Genomic DNA, 24,248 nt, shown 5'->3' on the forward strand with positions numbered 1-24,248 from the left:
CACCTTCCCCTAGCTTCCCTCTGAGGACTGGCAGTCTGATCCATGCTTCTCTGCCTCTGTATCTGTCCCTGTTCTTCAGTTTATGTTGTTCATTATATTCCACAAATGAGTGATTTTTTTTTTCACTTAAGGGGAGGGAGATCACAACTCAAAATGTCTTTACCCAGGGAAGGGTAAATGAATGAATTGAGACACTTGATCTCAGTTTCCTGAAGAAATTTCATTGGATAAATGTGTATTCACTTTATTTTTTTTTGTGTGGGTATTCACTTTTTAATGCTAATGTAAAATTACCACCTCAGAGATTTAAAACAAATACATTCATGCTCTTACAATTCCTGAGGTCATCACAGGAAATGGGTCCCTGGGAGGCAGGGAGGGGGGTGGGGAGGAAGGGGGGAGAGCGCTAATATCAAGATGTTTACAAGGCTAAGATTCTGCTGAAGACTTTAGGGAAGAGTCTATTTGCTTTCCTATTCCAAACTTAGCTTAAAGTGTAAAATACCCTAAATATGTTTCTTACAACTACCAACTATTTCACAGTGAGGGACTAAATGACAGCTCTTAACTTCTGATATAAGTTGAAATGCCAAATTCTTTTGGCTAATGTGTCATGAAGTCCAGTGTGTAACACAAAATTTATAACAAAGGAACTTAGTTCTCTCCCTTGTTGAAAAGAAAAATAGCAATTTTCTGTAGATATCAGAGCCTGCATCCCTACCAATATTTGGAGATCCAAGTTTTCTAATCCATACTATATCCTCAGCCTTAAATTTGAAAAACATTTAAATCAGGTATGGCATAAGGTGCTGGGATGTTTGTCCTCTGAAACCCAACAAATGTTATAAGGAAGAACCAGTAAAAACTGGACTCACTTTCATTCTAAGCTGGCCTTTTGGGAACACAAAATTTCCAGAAAAATATTCCCTTTTGTCCAGACCCACAGGGAAATCAGGTGATTAGAAGTTGGAATAACAAGATAGAAATCCACCTAATGAGCAGACATTGGGAGTTGTAAATATCTCCTCATCTCCAGTCTCTCAGCTTGCGTGACCTTGGGCTGGATTGGACCTGTTGTTTCTTTTGGAATCCAAAATTTGTCTAAGAGACATGTGCTTGCCTCCTTCCCGCTGTCTTGTCTGGGCAGAGAGCTTTAGTCTCCATCACCCATCCCTGAGGTTGGACTTTCCTATGAAGACCTTCTCCTCAGAGTTCCCAATCAGGTGAGTCCAGAGGTCCAGTAGGTACTACAGGAAAGGGTCAGAGAGAGTCAAAGCCAATCTCATGTACCTGAGATCTCTTGACAGGCACCAGCCTATGGTTGCCTGTTTTCCCGATTAACTAATGATTGACTGATTTATGATGCCAAAAGGAGAAGTGAACAGTGAACCAATTGCTGATAATTAACTGATGGAAGACCAATTAGAGGTGATAATCTGAGGCATAAAGTGATTCAAGTAAAAGTAGAATGTGATCAGTAAGTTTTACAATTAATGGGAGTAGGAAAATAGAGCAGTAGGTATGGAAGGATGTCCAGTCAAGTGAGGGCAGTTCTTTATTTTTATCATGGAACCTATTTGACTATGTTTCCATTGATGAAAAATATATTTTCATCAGGACCAATATATTTCTTGCAAAAATTACCGTACAACAGCAGTTCATGGGACATACATTTTATAGAAGCTTCTTTCACTCTGGTATTCAATGCACATGAAAAATAATATATTTGGCAAGTAACAAGAGTATTCCAAATAGTTTAACGTCTCAATTACTTCATCACATGTGATCTGAATATATTTTTGGGTTAGTACTTCATTTGTTTTCTCTCTTGTAAGTTCATTATATAGTCCTGATGTTAGTGTTGTAGGGGGTCAGAGTGTCTTTATTCCTGTTTTTTTTTTTTATTGCATTCTTCTAAGTAAAAAATTAGAGGTTCCTTTCACCCACTTTGTTGTTTGTTATTTAGTACCTTAATATGTGTATATGTGGGCAATTGTGAGTGTTTATTAATATTGTGGACTCAAATCTGTCATCATTCATACTGTATTCTCTCCATTGATTTTTAAAATTTTATTGTTCTTTTTTTTTTCTTGCCTAAAGTTTTACATATGTCTCCTTTTCCCCCAATTGATCCCACAATTTTACTTTTCTTAATGAAAAAAAAAAATGCAGCTCTTACTTTTATAATTTTCACATTTGCATCATTTTTTTTTTCAGCAAAAAGGAAAGTGAATGTTCTTCTCTGCATGTAATGCTAATAAACAACCCTATAAGCATTGCCAACTTGTTTCACATCTCCATCTTTTCCTTTTTGTTGTTTTTGGTCTTTTGTTGTTAGCTCTATTTTCAAAACAGGCATCATCTTCTACCATCCTCTGCAAGGTATTCTCTTTTGTATTTACTAAAGATTAACTTTACCTTCATTAGCATATTTGAATCCAATATCTTTAAATAAGAAGAAACTATAACTTAGATACTGCTTTCTTCCAAATTTAAATCAATTCTAGCCTGGCTAGCATGGCTCAGTGGTTGAACCAGGCCATGGTTTGATTCCTGGTTAGGGTCTATTGCAGGCTTGGTCCCCATTGGTAGGCCTGCATGAGGCAGCTAGTCAATGACTATCTCTCATCATTGATGCTTCTATTTCTTTCTCCCTCTTCTTTCTCCTCTGAAATAAATTAAAAAAAATATATTTTTTAAAAAAGCATCCTATAATATTCTTTTATTTAAAAGTTATTGGAAATTTAATTTGGAATTAGTGGCCATGTCGATATTATTAAGTTATTCTTATTAACTGTCTTTATATAGATTAATTTGATTCTCACTTAATTTTGTTTCATGCAGTTCTTTTGTAATTACTATACTTAACCCAATTTCATTCCTTTGATAATCTGTATTCCATAAATTCTTAGTTTTAAAAAACTTCTCTTCTGCGTTATGCATACAAATACACTCAAATGCATTTGTACAAAAGCATAGGTAGCATCCTATGCCCATCAGAAAACCTCTTTATGTGTTGTACACTCTTTTTCCTATGTGCCCACTATCCCCTTTTACTCAACAATACGTTATAACCTTTCCTCTAGTCAACTAATGTGATGCCAACTCATTATTACTATGTGCACATAATATTTTATGAAATGGGTGTTATGCACAGTTGAAAGCCGTCCATAATTATGCAGCACTTTCTCAATGCCCTGCTAGTATAACAATTATACAAAATATTCTGAGGTTGTTACATTAAAATTCTGGTTCTCCACCAGTGGCAGTATTGTTCCCTCAAGGGACAGTCAGCAGTGTTCAGAGACATTTCTGTCTGTCACAAGGAAAGTGTAGGTAGAGTCCAGGGATGCACAGGAGAGACCACACCACAGGCAATGATCTGGCCCAGAATGTCAATAGTGCGGAGATTGAGAAACGATGACTTAAAGAATATATGTACTTGTAATATTTATAGCTGTCTTCAGATTGGTTTCCCAATGTTGTAACATTTTACAGTTTTGCCAGAAAAGAAAACAGAATACCCCTTTGCTACCTGTTTACTGGTACAAGTTCCAATCCCAGTTAATGGAACACCTTTTTAAGTTTTCCCCAGGCTGAGAGATGTAAATTTTTAATTTTTTTTCTGAATTTTTCCTGTGATCAAAAATTCATATATTTGATGATCTCATTAATTTGAATATAATGCCTATTATTCTTTCATGATCAGTCTTTTAAATGATTTCCAAACATTATTATGGGGATGAATGTAGAGGAGATAAACATTAATAGGAGGAGACTTGACTAGAAATGATGAACACATACACATATGATATATTATAGAAATGTACACCTGAATACTATGTAATTTTGTTAACCAGTGACACCCCAATAAATTCTATGGAATTTAAAATAAAAAATTAAATATAAATTATTACTTCTCAATTCACTTTGGGGGATATAATGGCCATAAAAATGTTTTACTTTTTATTTAGTTAAATATATCTGTCTCATTGCTTCTAAGCCTCCTGACTTAATTACAATGGTTTCACCTACCCACATGTATTAATATGTAGTTTTCTATCATTTCACCTGAACTGGTTACACTTAACAGTGAGTAGGCAATCCCTCTGGTTTTTGATGATGTGACTGATATAGGAGAACAACTTCATTTTCTGCTAGGTTGATATTTTTCCATTTTTTATTCAACAATTCAATGTTTCCAAATACTGATATGCATCCTTAACAAGTACTTATAAATTGGATTTAATTTTTAATTCACTCGACAAATAACCATGGAACACGTGCTCTTTGTCACAATTTCTAGAAACATTATAGATTACCTTCTATGTCTGTGCCACTGCCAATTTGACTACTAATTCATGTTGGTAACCCTAAATTATTGGTATTTATTACATCTTGTTTTGGTTAGGTTTTGATGCTCCACTCAGTTTTCTTTAATACAGTTGCTTGCAATTCACTCTGTTTAACTAGGGTTCATTCTCTCTGTTATGCCTTTCATTTTATAACTTCACTTTTACTGAAATGTGTTCCCACATAGGTGCACATATATATAGTCACAAACATTTGAGAAAATACAAAGGTGAACAAAACAGGTGAAGAAGCCCTGCTTGTCTCGATCTGGCAATGTATGGTGAAGACAGAGAGCAATGAAATAAATGGTTGCATGACAATGTGCTCAGGTGTAAATCAGATGAATAAAGTTACCCAATGTAGCAGGATGGGTCGTCATGGCATGTGCAGGTCTTATTGATCATGTCCAGGGAGGCCTTTGCATGTTGGATGAAGACTACAACTAGAATTAGACTATGACCATTTATTTGTAGAAACATGAGTTCAAAACCCAAAGTCCAAGAAAAGCAGAAATGCCACATAAGAAAAGTGAGAAAGGGCTTTTCTCATCTATCATCAGCCATATAAAAACTTATTGGTCAAATAAATATAGAGGAGGCATAGGAAAAACCAGTCTTCTATTGCTTGGCATTAAAATTATCCAATCGGTGTTGATTTTATACATTTCCTTATGGGAGTTATTGGTTAATTTTTTTTTTTGGTCAGTTTTCACTTGGGGTAATTAATCTTATATCTATGAATACATTGTATTTTATTATTTTTTAATTTAGCTGTTTAATTTTTAAAGTATTACATAGGTCTCCTGTTTCTCCCATTGACTTCTCCCTGGTCATATACCTTCCACCTCCCCAACACATGCCCTTCCCCTCTTCTCTTTGTGTCCATGGTATCTACCTTTGTATTTTAGTCAAGTTAAATTTTCTCCTTCGTTAGTTTTGCTTGGTTTTTACAGGTGTGTAATTAGGGTTGGAAATATTCTAGAATTCAAAGAAGATTTTTCTTACTCATTGTCTCTTAGGGACCACCTGAGCTAATTAAATCTCTCTTCTTCCTAATATTGATTTTATTGCTCTCTCTCCCTCTATGTTCATTTAAACTATTATTTATATTTATTTAACTATAGGTCAGAAAATATGCATAGAAATATAAATCCCAAAGTTTATTTGCCCATTGAAGGCTTACTACAGGAATATATAAATACTATTCCTAAATTCTATTTGGATAAGCTACTTGATCTGAATACCTGGACTTGTATCTGCTCATAGCCTACATAGTGTGGGAGAGAGAAGAACATGGAAATAACACAGATGAAAAGTCCATGGTGTTCTGCATTGTGTGTGTGTGCCTTGTAAACTGAGAGCAGTCTTCAGAGCACGGGTGCCTGGACTGATATATTCAAAGATGACTCCATTACCTGGTGGAGATACTAAGGATGAGTTTCTTTACTATTCACAAGATGCTTTTGCAACAGATTAATAAAGTGGGAGATTTACATAGTGTGCACAAGGTACGCTCCATGACTTAAAGTTACAAGAGAAAAACACAGGCCACCTTGTTTCTTAATATCCTCTGACACCACCTCTGATCCTGCTCTGCCATGCTCATTCCCTTTGACACTCTGGCTCATTTTGAGCCCTGACTTTCTAAACAATCTGCTTCCTCAGGGCCTTTGCACTGGCTGTACTTTCTACCTGGCAAACACTTCCCTTTCAGTCGCCAACTTAGTCTTCCATAAGGTACCTGCTAAGTGTCCTCTGTTGGCCAGTTCTGGCTAAACACTATAAAAGAGAACACCCCATATTCACTTTCTCCGCTTAATGTGATTTACTTTTTGTTTTTGCAGCTGTACCATTGGATCTGTTTTATTATTTTTTAATTTGATAGTATTTTTTTCCATCATTAGTTTATAGAGACTATTTTTCAGCATCCTATACTCTGAACAGTGCCCAGAACATGGTTTATAGTCAATATATATTCCACAAATGCATGAGAGATATCCGCAGTACAACAGCAATATACATTCTGTTTGAAGAACAGGTTGGTGTAAAAGAAATTCTAATGACAAATGACAATGGAGTTACCGTAATGAGGATCAAATCACAGCAACAATGGAAATAATTTTCCTGATTCTAAAACATAAATATGTCATTGATTCTCAGGTACAAATGCTAACTAATGTGACATTTAGTTATAAATTTCTTCTATTTTCTGATAGACACCTCTGACACATGGAACCAGGCAATGATACCCAAATTTCAGCATTCCTTCTTCTGGGACTTTCACAGGCACTGGAACTGCAGCCCCTCATATTTGGGCTTTTCCTCTCCATGTACCTGGTCACTGTGTTGGGAAACCTGCTCATCATCCTGGCTGTCAGCTCAGACTCCCACCTCCATACACCCATGTACTTCTTCCTCTCCAAACTGTCCTTCATAGACATCTGTTTCACCTCCACCACCATCCCAAAGATGCTGTGGAAAATCCAGACACAGAGCAAAGCCATCACCTATGCAGGCTGCATCACACAGATGTATTTTTTCATACTCTTTGGAGGTTGGGACATCTTCCTTCTAACTGCAATGGCCTATGACAGGTATGTGGCCATCTGCTACCCCCTGCACTACATAGTCATCATGAATCCCCGGCTCTGTGGACTGCTGGTTCTGGTATCCTGGATTACGAGTGTCCTGAATTCCTTGTTGGAAACATTAATGGTGTTGGGTCTGCGCTTCTGCTCAGACTTGGAAATACCCCACTTTTTCTGTGAACTCAACCAGGTGGTCCAACTTGCCTGTTCTGACACCTTTTTTAACAACATTATAATGTATTTTTCAGCTGGACTTCTAGGTGGTTGTCCCTTTGCTGGGATCCTTTACTCTTACTCCAAGATAATTTCCTCCATACGTGCAATCCCATCAGCTCAGGGGAAGTATAAAGCATTTTCTACCTGTGCATCTCACCTCTCAGTTGTCTCTTTATTTTATGGTACAGTCCTAGGTGTTTACCTCAGCTCTGCTGTTTTCCACAGCTCATACTCAAGTGCAACAGCCTCGGTGATGTACACTGTGGTCACACCCATGCTGAACCCCTTCATCTACAGTCTCAGGAACAAGGACATAAAAGGGGCCCTGGAAAGATTCTCTGGCAGGGAAGCTCTTCAAGGCCAACTGTACTAGGCTGAAGAATTGCCCAAGAATACAGGGTACACATCCTCACAGCCAGAAGATCTGACACAACTAAAGCCAATCTTTGGACTAGATGTAATTGGAAATTCTCAGTTATATCATAGGTTAACATGAATTACTTTAGCATTATTTATTATCTTATGCCATAATTCATTCCAAGTAATTTTTCTATTGTTTTACTGAAAGAATTGCCCTGAATTATAGTACCTTTATGGACAAAATTATACTTGGATATTAAGGTCATTTGCATAATTTTATTGTAGAGTGAAATCTGAGGCCATAGTTTTCACTTATTTGTTCATCATTATTTTCTATAGTACTACTTTTACCATTCTTCTTGATAATGTAGACTTTAAGATGCCAGCATGCTTTGTAGCTGGTCTCCTGGTTTTATCTTTTTATTCTATTATTAATCTGTGTGTCCACATGCCTACTATAGCCACTGGCAAAAATTGACTATCAGTCACAGGTTTCCAAGAAGAGTCTACAATGAAATACACTCTTATATGGTTAGAGTCAGAGATGACCTTAAAAGTTATGAAGCTATAATAGCAGTACAGTATTTCCTATACAAAACTGTTTTCATGGCATTTCTGTACTTAATAAAGTGTGGAATATACTGTCCATGTATAAGATGCTTTATTCATTGGAGTGAAAGGTTAAGTAGAATATTTTATTATTTTGCTGAACTATCTCACTGTTTTTGCTATAAAACTTTCTTTTTATATAATGTTTGGAAACTGAGCAGGATAGTGAGAGAAGAAGAGAGAAAAATCCACATGAGCAAGAAATATTGATCAGTTGTCTCCCATACACATTAAAATCAGGGATCCAATCCACCATTTGGAAATGTGCCCTGACTGGGAATAGAACCAGCAACCTTTCTGTGCATGGGGTGATACTCAACCAACTGAGCCATACAGGCCAGGGCTACTTGAAAGCTTTAAATGTACTCCCTACTAAAGTGAGTCTTTCTAGTGTTCTAATTTTACTATCTCCCCTTTTCTAAATTTTTTCAAATCCACCAGAGGGAATGTAAGTGAACAATCTCACTATCACACAAGAAGTATCTTTACACTCAGGAATATCTTCAATCTTTAAAAAAATTTTTAAATATATATATATCAGTAATATATATATAATTGATTTCAGAGAGGAAAAGAGAGAGAGAGAGAGAGAGAGAGAGAGAGAGAGAGAGAGAGAGAGAGAGAGGGAGAGAAACACCAATAATGAGAGAGAATCATTAATTGGCTGCCTCCTGCACTCTCCTACTGGGGACTGAGACCGAAACATGGGCATTCCTTGACTGGAATTGAAATCTGGGACCCTTCAGGTCCCAGGCCTATGGTCTATATAATGAGCCAAACTGGCAAGGGCAATATCTTAAGTCTTTATGATCAAAAGATTAATCCTGCACAAAGATTTTCTTGCACAAACATGCATAACCTTCCATCCTGTCTTGACTGCCAGAAGGGAATCTCAATGGAGTCAATTTTATAGTTATCTAAATGCATTGGAATTACAGTATTATTGTGAGTACTGTCCTCAAATATCAGCACAAATGCCAAAGAAGTAGCAGATTATTATAATATTATTATTATTATTATATTTCTCAGTTCTTTTTGCTTTGATTATACTATCAATTCACTATTGCTATATAGCAAACCATCCTAAAAACAAATGGTTTAATATTATTTCTTTATTTTTCCAATGGGTTTGTGTAGTGGGAAGTGTTCTGATCTCTGCTGGTCTCCTCATGAGTCTGCAGTCAGCTATGGGTCAGCTGGGGTGTCTCTGTTGACCTTTCTAATGTATTAGGGGCTCAGCTATGGTGACTGACCTGGGGGCAGAGCTTGGCTGGAATAAATGAGCTCTGTCCCCATGTCCTCTCCTTCTCTGGAAGGCCCCCTGGGTTTGATCACATGGCTGAGCCAAGGTTCTGAGTGAGAGCAGTGGAAATGCACCAAGGCCTGGTAAAGTACACTGTCCCTTCCACCATATTTTATTGGCCAAAACAAGTAAAATATCCTAAGTCCAGCCCAGATTGAAAGGTGGAGAAAAAGACTGCTCCTCTGGAACTCACAGTCACATTGCCAAAAATGTGAAAGAAGATAAAGAATTGGGGCCATCTCTGTACAGACAGTCTACCATTTGTGCAAATTTTAATTCAGGGAAGTTTCATTTCTACATCAGCCCTCAACATTGAGTGATCTTAGAGATGAAAATGAGAGTAAATACATATTTAATAAGCAGATGTGGAAATCCTACTCTAGAAGATCAAGCCCCTCCAAATATAAATATCCTCACTCTGCCACTTGAATCCCACTTACCATTTCTAGGCTGAAAAGAACTAGACCTCAGAGGGAAGGTAGGGGAGGGTGGGGATTAGGGGGAGAGATCAACCAAAGGACTTGTATGCATCCATATAAGCCTAACCAACAGACACAGACAATAGGGGAGTGAGGGCATGAGTGGGAAGGTGGGGGGCAACGAGCGGATAAGCACACATATGTATTATCTTATTCAATAAAGAAAAAAAAGAATTAGAACTTTTTATTTCCAGACATCACGAGTCCAGGTACTTAACTCATTGATAAACATAGCTAGAAAGCTGTTCTTTTTTTTTTTCTATAACCATCTTTTTTGGCTTTTCTTCTTATTGAGCTGCTCTTAATAATTTCCAATCTGATACTTGTATTTATAGGATGTCAAGGTCCTGACAGAAGGAGATGACATTTGAATTGCACATACAACAGAGAAATAGATATTTGAAAGAGGAGAGAGAGTTGGTGACCTTATGCTTAGTGAGGGATGCCAGTCACAAAAAGATAGCTACTGCATGGTTTCACTTATATGACATATCTAAAGTAGTCAAATTCAGCCAAGCACATGTGTCTCAGTGATTGAGGATAGATTTATGAACCAGGAAACCATGGTTCAATTTCTGGTCAAGGAACATATCTGGATTGTGGGATCGATCTTCAGTGGGGTGTGTGCAGGAGGCAGCCAATCTATGATTCTCTCTCATCATTGATGTTTCTCTCTCTTTTCCTCTCCCTTCTTCTCTGAAATCAATAAAAATATATTTACCAAAAAAAAGCTGCCAGATTCATAGAAACAGAAAATAGAATGGTTTTTGCCAGGTGTGGAAGGAGAGGGATTCAAGAGTTAGTGTTTTGTGAGTGCAAAGTTTCAATTTTTTGGAATATGAAAAAAGGTTTGAGGGATATTTGCACAACAATGCAAATGTACTTAACACTGCTGAACTACACACTGAAAATGGTTATAATGGAAGATTTTGTTATGTGTTTTTACCACTTAAATTTTGTAATAGAAGGAAGGAAGTTCTCACACATGCTACAACATGAATGACCCTTAAATACATTATGCTGAGTGAAATTAACCAGTCATAAAAGGACAAATACCATATGACTCCACTTTTATGAGGTCCTTAGAGTATTCAAATTCATAGAGACCAAAAGTAGAATTGTGGATGCCACGGGATGAGGGAGGAGGATGGGCACCACGTTTCAGGTTGTGAAGATGAGAAAGTTCTGGAAAAATGGTGATAATGGTTGCATGTGAATGTATTTAATGGCACTAAGTACATTTTCCCAGACAGTAGCCAGGTAGTCAGGAAAATTCTTGATGCTTTAAAGCCCTGAGATTTGGGGTTTGCTTGTTACTAGAGCAGAACTAAGCCCATCCGGACTCAGATAGGGCAGCTGATACTTTAGTCCTCTCTGGTATGTGCAGATGCCCTCATCCGTGAAACCCTACCCTGAATTGGGACTACGAAGAAAAGCAAGCACTTCCCACAGAAGCAAAATCTAAGGGGGCACCAAAGCACTCAATAGTGGAAATGACTATTATTTGAATGCAGTATTTTAACAAAATGAAAATTAATGCAAAACGTTCATGAGGACAAAAATAGCAAGATGTTAAATAAAGATGGAGTTTGTCTCAGTCTGCAAGGTACTGAGACATTGTAGAACAGAGGCCCAGGAACAATGAGTCTTTGCTCCTCATTCTTCTCACCATAATTCCTGCTCTGGTTAACACTTGGATGCTCTGCCTGGGGCTTTCTTTTCTTTCTTTCTTTCTTTTAATATATTTTATTGATTTTTTACAGAGAGGAAGAGAGAGGAATAGAGAGTTAGAAACATCGATGAGAGAGTCATTGATCAGCTGCCTCTTGCACGCCCCCCACTGGGGATGTACCCGCAACCAATGTACATTCCCTTGAAAGGAATCTAACCTGGGACCTTTCAGTCCACAGGCCTACTCTCTATCCACTGAGCCAAACCAGTTTCGGCTCTGCCTGGGGCTTTCTATGGCCCCTGTGGCCTTAGGTCAGAATTGGTTGGGAGTTACCATCGCTGAGAATGACCCTCCATAACTTTTGGTGGAAGAATACCCCAGCTCCCTCACTCTTCAACAGTGTGTCCTACACACTCTCTCAGAGGTCCCTGAAGGGACTGAACTCTGGGTGCCCACCATAGAATTGTGCTCATTCAGATGCTCAGTATTTGCTATTTATACCTCACTGTCTCATGATTATTCTTTTCTACTCATGCTTTCTAAGATCCCTTTCTAATAAAATGCCTGCACTCAATCCTTGTCTCAAACTCTACAGCCAGGCAAAGCCAGCCCAAGGCAGATGTCTATTATAGTTTCATTTTTATTTATTTATTTTTTAATATATTTTATTGATTTTTTACAGAGAGGAAGAGAGAAGGATAGAGAGTTAGAAACATCAATGAGAGAGAATCATCGATCAGCTGCCTCTTGCACACCCCCTAATGGGGACGTGCCCGCAACCAAGGTACATGCCCTTGACCGGAATCGAACCCAGGACCTTTCAGTACCCAGGCCGACGCTCTATCCACTGAACCAAACCTGTCCTGGCTCATTTTAATTTTTTTATGTGTTTTTTTTTTCTATTACGGTTTTATTTCAAACTAGTGAACACATACCTCCAGTTTCGCCTCCTAAACTCTGCCCTGTTAGTGACTTATTGCTGTGCAACAAATTGCCCCAAATGTAAGGGCTTAAAGTAACAGCAAAGCACTTATTATCTCGGAGTTTTTGTGGGTCAGGAATGAGGTATGGCTTCTTTGCTTTCTTTGCTTCAGGGTCTCTAATGGGCCACAGTGTCAGCTGAGGGCTTGATGAGGGAAGGGTCATTCCCAATTCTACTCAGGTGTTTTCGGAAGGACTCATTTCCTCACTGGCTGTTCATTAGGCAGCTCTCACTCCTCACCATATGGGTCTCTCCACAGGGCAGCTCACAATGTGGCAGCTGGTTTCACCAGAACAAGAGACAGAGGAAGATAGAGAGGGGGAAGAAGAAGGAGAGGTGAGGAAAAGGGAAGGGAGAAAAACAAGAGAGAGAAGGGGAGAGAGAGTGTTGGGAGCAAGATGGAAATTTAGACATGAAGATTTAAAGTCAATGGTAGACATCAACTTAAATGATGAATTACTTTTCCTATGTGAATGCCTCAAAGGTATCAAAATTGGGAGCACGTGTACTTTTATGCAATAACAAATTCTCTACCCTCTAAAGTGGCTGAATATCTCCGAACTCATTACAATTTTTTTTAATTTCTTTATTGATTAAGGTATTACATATGTGTCCTCATCCCTCTATTAACTCCCCAAACCACTCCCTGCTCCCATCTCATCCTCACCCCGCTCCCCTTGGTGTTCATGTCCATTGGTTAGGCTTATATTCATGCATACAAGTCTTTTAGTTGATCTTTCGCCCACCTTCCCCTAGCTTCCCTCTGAGGACTGGCAAGTCTGATCCATGCTTCTCTGCCTTTGTATCTGTCCCTGTTCATCAGTTTATGTTGTTCATTATATTCCACAAATGAGTGAATTTATTTTTATATTTATTTATTTATTTATTTATTTATTCATTCATTCATTCATTCATTTATTTTTAGGGGCAGGATTACAACTCAAAATGTCTTTACCCATGGAAGGGTAAATGAATGAATTGAGACACTTGATCTCAGTTTCCTGAAGAAATTTCATTGGATAAATGTGTATTCACTTTTTTAAAATATATATATATTTTATTTTTTACAGAGAGGAGGAGAGAAGGATAGAGAGCTAGAAACATTGATGAAAGAGAAACATCCACCAGGTGCCTCCTGCACACCCTCTACCAGGGATGTGCCTGTAACCAAGGTACATGCCCCTAACAGGAATCGAACTAGGGACCTTTCAATCCACAGACTGATGCTTTATCCACTGAGCCAAACCAGTGTCGGTGTGTATTCACTTTTTAATGCTAATGTAAAATTGCCATCTAAGAGATTTAAAACAAATACATTCATGCTTTTACAATTCCTGAGGTCATCACAGGAAATGGGTCCCTGGGAGGGGGGAGGGGGACACTAATATCAAGATGTTTGCAGGACTAGGATTCTGCTGAAGGCTACAGGGAAGTCTATTTGGTCTCCTATTCCAAGCTTAGCTTAAAGTATAAAATAACCTAACTACCCTGTTTCCCCAAAAATAAAGTGTCTTATATTAATTTTTGTGCCCAAAGATGCGCTAGATCTTATTTTCAGGGGATGTCTTATTTTTCCATGTGCTAGGTCTTATTTTCGAAGGATGTCTTATTTTCAGGAAAACACGGTATGTTTCTTACAACTAACAAGTATTTCACAGTGAGGGACTAAATGATAGCTCTTAACTTGTGATATAAGTTGAAATGCCAAATTCTTTTGGCTAATGTGTCATGAAGTCCAGTGTGTAACACAAAATTTATAACAAAGGAACTTAGTTCTCCCCTTGTTGAAAAGAAAAATATCAATTTTCTGTAGATATCAGAGCCTGCATCCCTACCACAAGTCAATATTTGGAGATTCAAGTTTTCTACCGTATTTTCCAGCGTATAAGAGGACCCCTAATTTTACAGTTAAACATAAGTTTAGGCCTATATTCGCTGTATAAGACTACCCCCCACTTCCGAGGCAACACCAGTTCTTTTTTTTTAATAGACCGCCTCTCTGACTCTGGCCAATCTGAGCAGGCTTTTTCCAGGAGGTTGGACTTTCTTATGAAGACCTTCCCCTCAGAGTTCCCAATCAGGTGAGTCCAGAGGTCCAGTAGGTACTATCGGAAAGGGTCAGAGAAAGTCTGGCCAATCTGAACACAGTGTTCTAGTAAAAAGCCTGCTCAGATTGGCCAGAGTCAGAGAGGCGGTCTATTAAAAAAATGAACTGGTGTTGCCTCGGAAGTGGGGGGTAGTCTTATACAGCAAATATAGGCCTAAACCTATGTTTTAACTGTAAAATTAGGGGGTCGTCTTATACGCCGGAAAATATGGTAATCCATACTACATCCTTAGCTTTAAATTTGGGGGGGAAAAAAATTAAATCAGGGTTGGCATAAGGTGCTGGATGTTTGTCCTCTGAAACCCAACAAATGCTATAAGGAAGAACCAGTAAAAACTGGACTCACTTTCATTCTAAGCTGGCCTTTTGGGAACACAAAATCTCCAGAAAAACATTCCCTTCTGTCCAGACCCACAGGGAAATCAGTTGATTAGAAGTTGGCGTAACAAGACAGAAATGCACCTAATGAGCAGACATAGGAAGTTGTAAATATCTCCTCATCTCCAGTCTCTCAGCTTGTGTGACCTTGGGCTGGATTGGACCTCTTTTGGAATCCTAAGTTTTTATAAGAGACCTTTGCTTGCCTCCTTCCCGCTGTCTTGTCTCGGCAGAGAGCTGTAGTCTCCATCACCCATCCAGGAGGTTGGACTTTCTTATGAAGACCTCCTCGGAGTTCCCAATCAGGTGAGTCCAGAAGTCCAGTAGGTACTATCGGAAAGGGTCAGAGAGAGTCAAAGCCAATCTCATGTACCTGAGGTCTCTTGACAGGCACTAGCCTATGATTGCCTGTTTTCCCGATTAACTAATGATTGACTGATTTGTGATGCCAAAAGGAGAAGTGAACAGTGAACCAATTTCTGATAATTAACTGATGGAAGACCAATTAGAGGTGATAATCTGAGGCACAAAGTGATTCAAGTAAAAGTAGAATGTGTACAGTGAATTTTACAACTAATGGGAGTAGGAAAATAGAGCAGTAGGTATGGAAGGATGTCCAGTCAAGTGAGGGTAGTTCTTTATTTTTTATCATGGAACCTATTTGACTATGTTTCCATTGATGAAAAAGATCTAGGACCAATATATTTCTTGCAAAAATGACCTTACAACAGCAGTTCATGGGATGTACATTTTATAGAAGCTTCTTTCACTCTGGTTTTCAATGCACATGAAAAATAATATATTTGGCAAGTAACAAGAGTATTCCAAATAGTTTAACGTCTCTATTACTTCATCACATATGATCTGAATATATATTTGTGGGTTAGTACTTCATTTGTTTTCTCTCTTGTAAGTTCATTGTATAATCCTGATGTTATTGTATAGGGTCAGAGTGTCTTTTTTCTTGTTTTTTTTTTTTAATATATTTTATTGATTTTTTTATAGAGAGGAAAGGAGAGAGATAGAGAGTTAGAAACATCAATGAGAGAGAATCATTGATCAGCTGCCTCCTGCACACCCCACACTGGGGATGTGCCTGCAAATAAGGTACATGCCCTTGACCAGAATGGAACCTGGGACCTTTCAGACCGCAGGCTGACACTCTATCCACTGAGCCAAACCGGTTTTGGCTATTGTTGTTTTTGATTGCATTCTTCTAAATAAGGAATTAGAGGTCCCTTTCACTTACTTTGTTGTTTGTTATTGAGTACCTTAATATGCGTATATGTGGGCAATTGTGTTTATTAATATTGTGGACTTAAATCTGTCATTATTTATATTGCATTCTCTCCATTGATTTTTTTTTTTAAATTTTACTCTTCTTTTTTTTATTGCCTAAAGTTTTACATATGTCTCATTTTCCCCCAATTTACCCCACAATTTTACTTTTCTTAATGAAAAAAATGCAGCTCTTACTTTTATAATTTTCATGTTTGCATCATTTCTTTCAGCAAAAAGGAAAGTGAATGCTCTTCTGTATATGTAGTGCTAAAAAACAACCCTACAAGCATTGCCAACTTGTTTCACATCTCCATCTTCTTTTTGGTCCTTTGTTGTTAGCTCTATTTACAAAACAAGCATCATCTTCTACCATCCTCAGGAAAACTTTCTCTTTTGTATTTACTAAAGATTAACTTTACCCTCATTAGCATATTTGAATCCAATATCTTTAAATAAGAAGAAACTATAACTTAGATACTGCTTTCTTCCAAATTTAAATCCATTCGAGCCTGGCTAGCATGGCTCAGTGGTTGAACCAGGCCATGCTTTGATTCCTGGTTAGGGTCCATTGCAGGCTTGGTCCCCATTGGTAGGTCTGCATGAGGCAGCCAGTCAATTACTATCTCTCATCATTGATACTTCTGTCTCTCCCTCTTCTTTCACCTCTGAAATAAACATTTTTTAAAAAACCATTCTATAATATTCTTTTATTTCAAAGTTATTGGAAATTTAATTTGGAATTAGTGGCCATGTAGATGTTATTAAGTTATTATTATTAACTGTCTTTATATAGATTAATTTGATTCTCACTTAATTTTGTTTCATGCAGTTCTTTTGTAACTACTATACTTAACCCAATTTCATTCCTTTGATAAACTGTATTCCATAAATTCTTAGTTTTAAAAAACTTCTTTTCTGCGTTATGCATACATATACACTCACATGTATTTGTACAAATGCATGAGTAGCAGCCTGTGCCCATCAGAAATCCTCTTTATGTGTTGTACACTCTTTTTCCTATGTGCCCACTATCCCTTATTACTCAACAATACGTTATAACCTTTCCTCTAGTCAACTAATGTGATGCCAATTCATTATTACTATGTGCACATAATATTTTATGAAATGGGTGTTATGCACAGTTGAAAGCCTTCCATAAGCAGTACTTTCTCAATGCCCTGCTAGTATAACAATTATACAAAATATTCTGAGGTTGTTACATTAAAATTCTGGTTCTCCACCAGTGGCAGTATTGTTCTCTCAAGGGACAGTCAGCAGTTTTCAGAGATATTTCTGTCTGTCACAAGGAAAGTGTAGGTAGAGTCCAGGGATGCACAGGAGAGAACACACCACAGGCAATTATCTGGCCCAGAATGTCAATAGTGCGGAGATTGAGAAACAAGGACTTAAAGAATATATGTACTTATAATATTTATAGCTGTCTTCAGATTGGTTCCCCAATGTTGTAACATTTTACAGTTCTGCCAGAAAAGAAAACAGAGTACCCCTTTGCTACTTGTTTATTGGTACAAATTCCAATCCCAGTCAATGGGACACCTTTTTAAGTTTTCCCCAGGCTGAGAGATGTAAAATTTTAAATTTTTTCTGAACTTTTCCTGTGTTTGACCAAAGATTCATATATTTGATGGTCTCATTAATTTGAATATTATTTTATATGTCTGTTATTCTTTCATGATCATTTTTTAAATGGTTTTTAAATATTATTATGGTGGTGAATGTAGAGGAGGTATACAGGGAGATAAACAATGATGGGAGGAGACTTGACTAGAAATGATGAACACATATACATATGATATATTATAGAAATGTACACCTGAATACTATGTAATTTTGTTAACCAGTGACACCCCAATAAATTCTATGGAATTTAAAATAAAAAATTAAAATAAATATAAATTATTATTTCTCAATTCACTGTGGGGGATATTATGGCCATAAAAATGTTTTACTTTTATTTAGTTAAATATGTCTGTCTCATTGCTTCTAAATCTTCTGACTTAATTACAATGATTTCCCCTACCCATATGTATTAATATGCAGTTTTCTATCATTTCACCTGAACTGGTTATACTTGACAGTGAGTAAGCAATTCCTCTGATTTTTTATGATGTGACTGAGGTAGGAGAACAACTTCATTTTCTGCTAGGTTGATATTTTTCCATTTAAAAAAATATATATTTTATTGATTTTGTACAGAGAGGAAGGGAGAGAGATACAGAGTTAGAAACATCGATGAGAGAGAGTCATCAATCAGCTGCCTCTTGCACATCCCCTACTGGGGATATGCCCGCAACCAAGGTACATGCCCTTGACCGGAATCAAACCCGGGACCTTTCAGTCCCCAAGCCAACGCTCTATCCATTGAGCCAAACCGGTTTCGGCTATATTTTTCCATTTTTTATTCAACAATTTAATGTTTCCAAATACTGAAATGCATCCTTAACAAGTACTCATAAATTGGACTTAATTTTTAATTCACTCAACAAATAACCATGAAGCATGAATTCTTTGTTAAAATTTCTAGAAACATTATAGATTACCTTCTATGTCTGTGCCACTGCCAATTTGACTAGTACTAATTCATGTTGGTAACCCTAACTTATTGGTATTTATTACATCATGTTTTGGTTAGTTTTTGATGCTCCACTCAGTTTTCTTTAATACAGTTGCTTGCAATTCACTCTGTTTAACTAGGGTTCATTCTCTCTGACATGCCTTTCATTTTATAACTTCACTTTTACTGAAATGTGTTCCTACATAGGTGCACATAGATATAGTCACAAACATTTGAGAAAATACAAAGGTGAACAAAACAGGTGAAGAAGCCCTGCTTGTCTGGCTCTGGCACTGTATGGTGAAGACGGAGTACAATGAAATAATTGTTCGCATGACAATGTGCTCAGGCTTAAATCATATGAAGAAAGTTACCCAGTGTAGCAGGATTGGTCGTCATGGCATGTGCAGGTCTTATTGATCATGTCCTAGGAGGCCTTTGCATGTTGGATGAAGACCACAACCAGAATTAGACTATGCCCATTTATTTGTAAAAAAAGTGAGTTCAAAAACCCAAAGTACAAGAAAAGCAGAAATGCCACATAAGAAAAGTGATAAAGGGCTTCTCTCATCTATCATCAGCCATATAAAAACTTATTGGTCAAATAAATATAGAAGAGGCATAGGAAAAACCAGTCTTCTATTGCTTGGCATTAAAATTATTGCTTGGCAAGCAATAATTTTAATGCCAAGCAATTTAATTCCTTGCCCAGTGCTTCCTCAGGGCCTTTGCACTGGCTGCACCTTCTGCCTGGCAAACACTTCCCCCTCAGCCTCCCACTTAGTCTTCCATAAGGTACCTGCTAAGTGTCCTCTGTTGGCCTGTCCTGGCTAAACACTATAAAAGCGGTATTGATTTTATACATTTCCGAATGGGAGTTATTGGTTAATTTTTTTTTTTGGTCAGTTTTCACTTGGGGTAATTAATCTTATATCTATAAATATATTGTATTTTATTATTTTTTTATTTAGCTGTTTAGTTCTTAAAGTATTACATAAGTCTCCTGTTTCTCCCATTGACTTCTCCCTGGTCATATCCCTTCCACCTCCCCAACACATGCCCTTCCCCCTCTTCTCTCTGTGTCCATGGTATCTACCTTTGTATTTTAGTCAAGTTAAATTTTCTCCTTCATTAGTTTTGCTTGGTTTTTACAGGTTTGTAATTAGGGTTGGAAATATTCTAGAATTCAAAGAAGATTTTTCTTACTCATTGTCTCTTAGGGACCACCTGAGCTAATTAAATCTCTTTTCTTCCTAATATTGATTTTATTGCTCTCTCTCCCTCTATGTTCATTTAAACTATTATTTATATTGATTTAACTATAGGTCAGAAAATATGCATAGTAATATAAATCCCAAAGTTTATTTGCCCATTGAAGGCTTACTACAGGAATATATAAATACTATTCCTAAATTCTATTTGGAAAAGCTACTTGATCTGGATACCTGGACGTGTATCTGCTCATAGACTACATAGTGTGGGAGGGAGAAGAGCATGGAAATAACACAGATGAAGAGTCCATGATGTTCTGCATTGTGTGTGTGTGTGTGTGTGTGTGTGTGTGTGTGTGAGTGTGTGTGTGTGCAAGTGTGTGTGTGCCTTGTAAACTGAGAGCAATCCTCAGAGCAGGGGTGCCTGGACTGGTATATTCAAAGGTGACTCTTATCAGGAGGAGAAACTAAGGATGAGATTCTTTTCTATTCACAAGATTAATAAAGTGGGAGATTTACATAGTATGTACAAGGAACTGTCCATGACTTGAAGTTACAAGAGAAAAACACAGGCCACCTTGTTTCTTAATATCCTCTTACACAACCTCTGATCCTGCTCTGTCATGCTCATTCCCCTTGACACTCTGGCTAATTTTGAGCCCTGATTTTCTAAGCAATCTGCTTCCTCAGGGCCTTTGCACTGGCTGCACCTTCTGCCTGGCAAACACTTCCCCCTCAGCCTCCCACTTAGTCTTCCATAAGGTACCTGCTAAGTGTCCTCTGTTGGCCTGTCCTGGCTAAACACTATAAAAGCGGTATTGATTTTATACATTTCCGAATGGGAGTTATTGGTTAATTTTTTTTTTTGGTCAGTTTTCACTTGGGGTAATTAATCTTATATCTATAAATATATTGTATTTTATTATTTTTTTATTTAGCTGTTTAGTTCTTAAAGTATTACATAAGTCTCCTGTTTCTCCCATTGACTTCTCCCTGGTCATATCCCTTCCACCTCCCCAACACATGCCCTTCCCCCTCTTCTCTCTGTGTCCATGGTATCTACCTTTGTATTTTAGTCAAGTTAAATTTTCTCCTTCATTAGTTTTGCTTGGTTTTTACAGGTTTGTAATTAGGGTTGGAAATATTCTAGAATTCAAAGAAGATTTTTCTTACTCATTGTCTCTTAGGGACCACCTGAGCTAATTAAATCTCTTTTCTTCCTAATATTGATTTTATTGCTCTCTCTCCCTCTATGTTCATTTAAACTATTATTTATATTGATTTAACTATAGGTCAGAAAATATGCATAGTAATATAAATCCCAAAGTTTATTTGCCCATTGAAGGCTTACTACAGGAATATATAAATACTATTCCTAAATTCTATTTGGAAAAGCTACTTGATCTGGATACCTGGACGTGTATCTGCTCATAGACTACATAGTGTGGGAGGGAGAAGAGCATGGAAATAACACAGATGAAGAGTCCATGATGTTCTGCATTGTGTGTGTGTGTGTGTGTGTGTGTGTGTGTGTGAGTGTGTGTGTGTGCAAGTGTGTGTGTGCCTTGTAAACTGAGAGCAATCCTCAGAGCAGGGGTGCCTGGACTGGTATATTCAAAGGTGACTCTTATCAGGAGGAGAAACTAAGGATGAGATTCTTTTCTATTCACAAGATTAATAAAGTGGGAGATTTACATAGTATGTACAAGGAACTGTCCATGACTTGAAGTTACAAGAGAAAAACACAGGCCACCTTGTTTCTTAATATCCTCTTACACAACCTCTGATCCTGCTCTGTCATGCTCATTCCCCTTGACACTCTGGCTAATTTTGAGCCCTGATTTTCTAAGCAATCTGCTTCCTCAGGGCCTTTGCACTGGCTGCACCTTCTGCCTGGCAAACACTTCCCCCTCAGCCTCCCACTTAGTCTTCCATAAGGTACCTGCTAAGTGTCCTCTGTTGGCCTGTCCTGGCTAAACACTATAAAAGCGAGCACCCTGTATCCACTTTCTCCACTTAATGTGATTTACTTTTTCTTTTGCAGCTGCACCATTGGATCTGTTTTATTATTATTTTTAATTTGATAGTATTTTTTTTTCCATCCTTAGTTTATAGAGATTATTTTTCAGCATCTCATACTCTGAACAATGCCCAGAACATGGTTTATAGTCAATATATATTCCACAAATGCACGAGAGATATCCACAGTAAAACAGCAATGTACATTATGTTTGAAGAACAGGTTGATGTAAAAAGAAATTGTAATGACAAATGACAATGGAGATACCATAATGAGGATCAAATCACAGCAACAATGGAAATAATTTTCCTGATTCTAAAACATAAATATATCATTGATTCTCAGGTACAAATGCTTACTAATGTGACATTTAGTTATAAATTTCTTCTATTTTCTGATAGACACCTCTGACACATGGAACTAGGCAATGATACCCAAATTTCAGCCTTCCTTCTTCTGGGACTTTCAAAGGCACTGGAACTGCAGCCCTTCATATTTGGGCTTTTCCTCTCCATGTACCTGATCACTGTGTTGGGAAACCTGCTCATCATCCTGGCCGTCAGCTCAGACTCCCACCTCCACACGCCCATGTACTTCTTCCTCTCTAACCTGTCCTTCGTAGACATCTGTTTCATCTCCACCACCATCCCAAAGATGCTGTGGAACATCCAGACACAGAGCAAAACCATCACCTATGAAGGCTGCATCGCACAGATGTATTTTTTCTTACTCTTTGGAGGTTGGGACATCTTCCTTCTAACTATAATGGCCTATGACAGGTATGTGGCCATCTGCTACCCCCTGCACTACATAGTCATCATGAATCCCCGGCTCTGTGGACTGCTGGTTCTGGTGTCCTGGATCATGAGTATCTTGAATTCCTTGCTAGAAGGCTTAATGGTGTTGGGTCTGAGCTTCTGCTCAGACTTGGAAATACACCACTTTTTCTGTGAACTCAACCAGGTGGTCCAACTTGCCTGTTCTGACATCTTTCTTACCAACACTATAATGTATTTTTCAGCTGGGCTGCTATGTGGTGGTCCCTTTGCTGGGATCCTTTACTCTTACTCCAAGATAATTTCCTCCATACGTGCAATCCCATCAGCTCAGGGGAAGTATAAAGCATTTTCTACCTGTGCCTCTCACCTCTCAGTTGTCTCCTTATTTTATGGTACAGTCCTAGGTGTTTACCTCAGCTCTGCTGTTTTCCACAGCTCACACTCAAGTGCAATAGCCTCGGTGATGTACACGGTGGTCACACCCATGCTGAACCCCTTCATCTACAGTCTGAGGAACAGGGACATAAAAAAGGGTCTGCAAAGATTTCTTGGCAGGGAAGCTCTTCAAGGGCCAGCTGTACTAGGCTGAAGAATTTCCCAGGAATGCAGAGTGCAAATCCTCCCAGCCGGAAGTTCTGACACAAATAAAGCCAATTATTGGACTAGATGTAATTGAAAATTCTGTTATCTCATAGATTAACATGAATTACTTTAGTGTCATTTATTATATTATGCTGTTTTTAATACTAAGTAATTTTTCTATTGTTTTACTGAAAGAATTGCCATGAATTATCCTACTTTTATGGACAAAGTTATACTTGAATATTAAGGTCATTTGCATAATTTTATTGTAGAGTGAAATCTGAGACCAAAGTTTTCACTTATTTGTTCATCATTACTTACTTTCTTTCTTTCTTTTTTTTTTGTTGCATGCCTTTATTCTTTTGACTTATGAATAAGATCACTACATTGAAAAACTTACAGGTATAAAAGAAGTTCCAGTCCCAATAAAAAGTCCAAGAAAAGCTAATTAATTGTGTTTCCTCTTGTCCTTACAGACCTGTGGCAACTGTCTTAGTCTCTTCCAGTTAGTAACAGGCAGAAACTATCAGCTAGGAAAAAGAACAGCCCCCTGGCCTGTGTGGTTCAGTGGTTGAGCGTAGACCTATGAACCAGGAGGTCACTGTTTGATTCTGGTCAGGGCACATGCCCAGGTTTCGGGCTCAGTTCCCACACTAGATTCCCAGGTCCTCAGTAGGAGGCAAGCAGGAGGCAGCAGATTGATGTTCATCATTACTTTGTAGAACACTACCTTTATTGCTCTTCTTGATAATAT

The 24,248-nt window shown here is 37.8% G+C and overlaps 1 protein-coding gene across 1 annotated transcript; it reads left to right on the top strand.

The window, feature by feature from the left end:
- Nucleotides 1-6,581: 6,581 nt before the first annotated feature.
- Nucleotides 6,582-23,501, top strand: LOC311623358 (olfactory receptor 1078-like; the record flags this gene model as incomplete). The annotated part of the gene is made up of 2 exons (XM_084885356.1): nt 6,582-7,522; nt 22,544-23,501. 2 exons carry the CDS (start codon nt 6,582-6,584, stop codon nt 23,499-23,501), a joined length of 1,899 nt encoding a protein of 632 aa, XP_084741482.1.
- Nucleotides 23,502-24,248: the final 747 nt, after the last annotated feature.

The sequence above is a fragment of the Pipistrellus hanaki genome (assembly GCF_964339955.1).
Source record: "Pipistrellus hanaki genome assembly, chromosome: 5".
Lineage (NCBI taxonomy): Eukaryota > Metazoa > Chordata > Mammalia > Chiroptera > Vespertilionidae > Pipistrellus > Pipistrellus hanaki.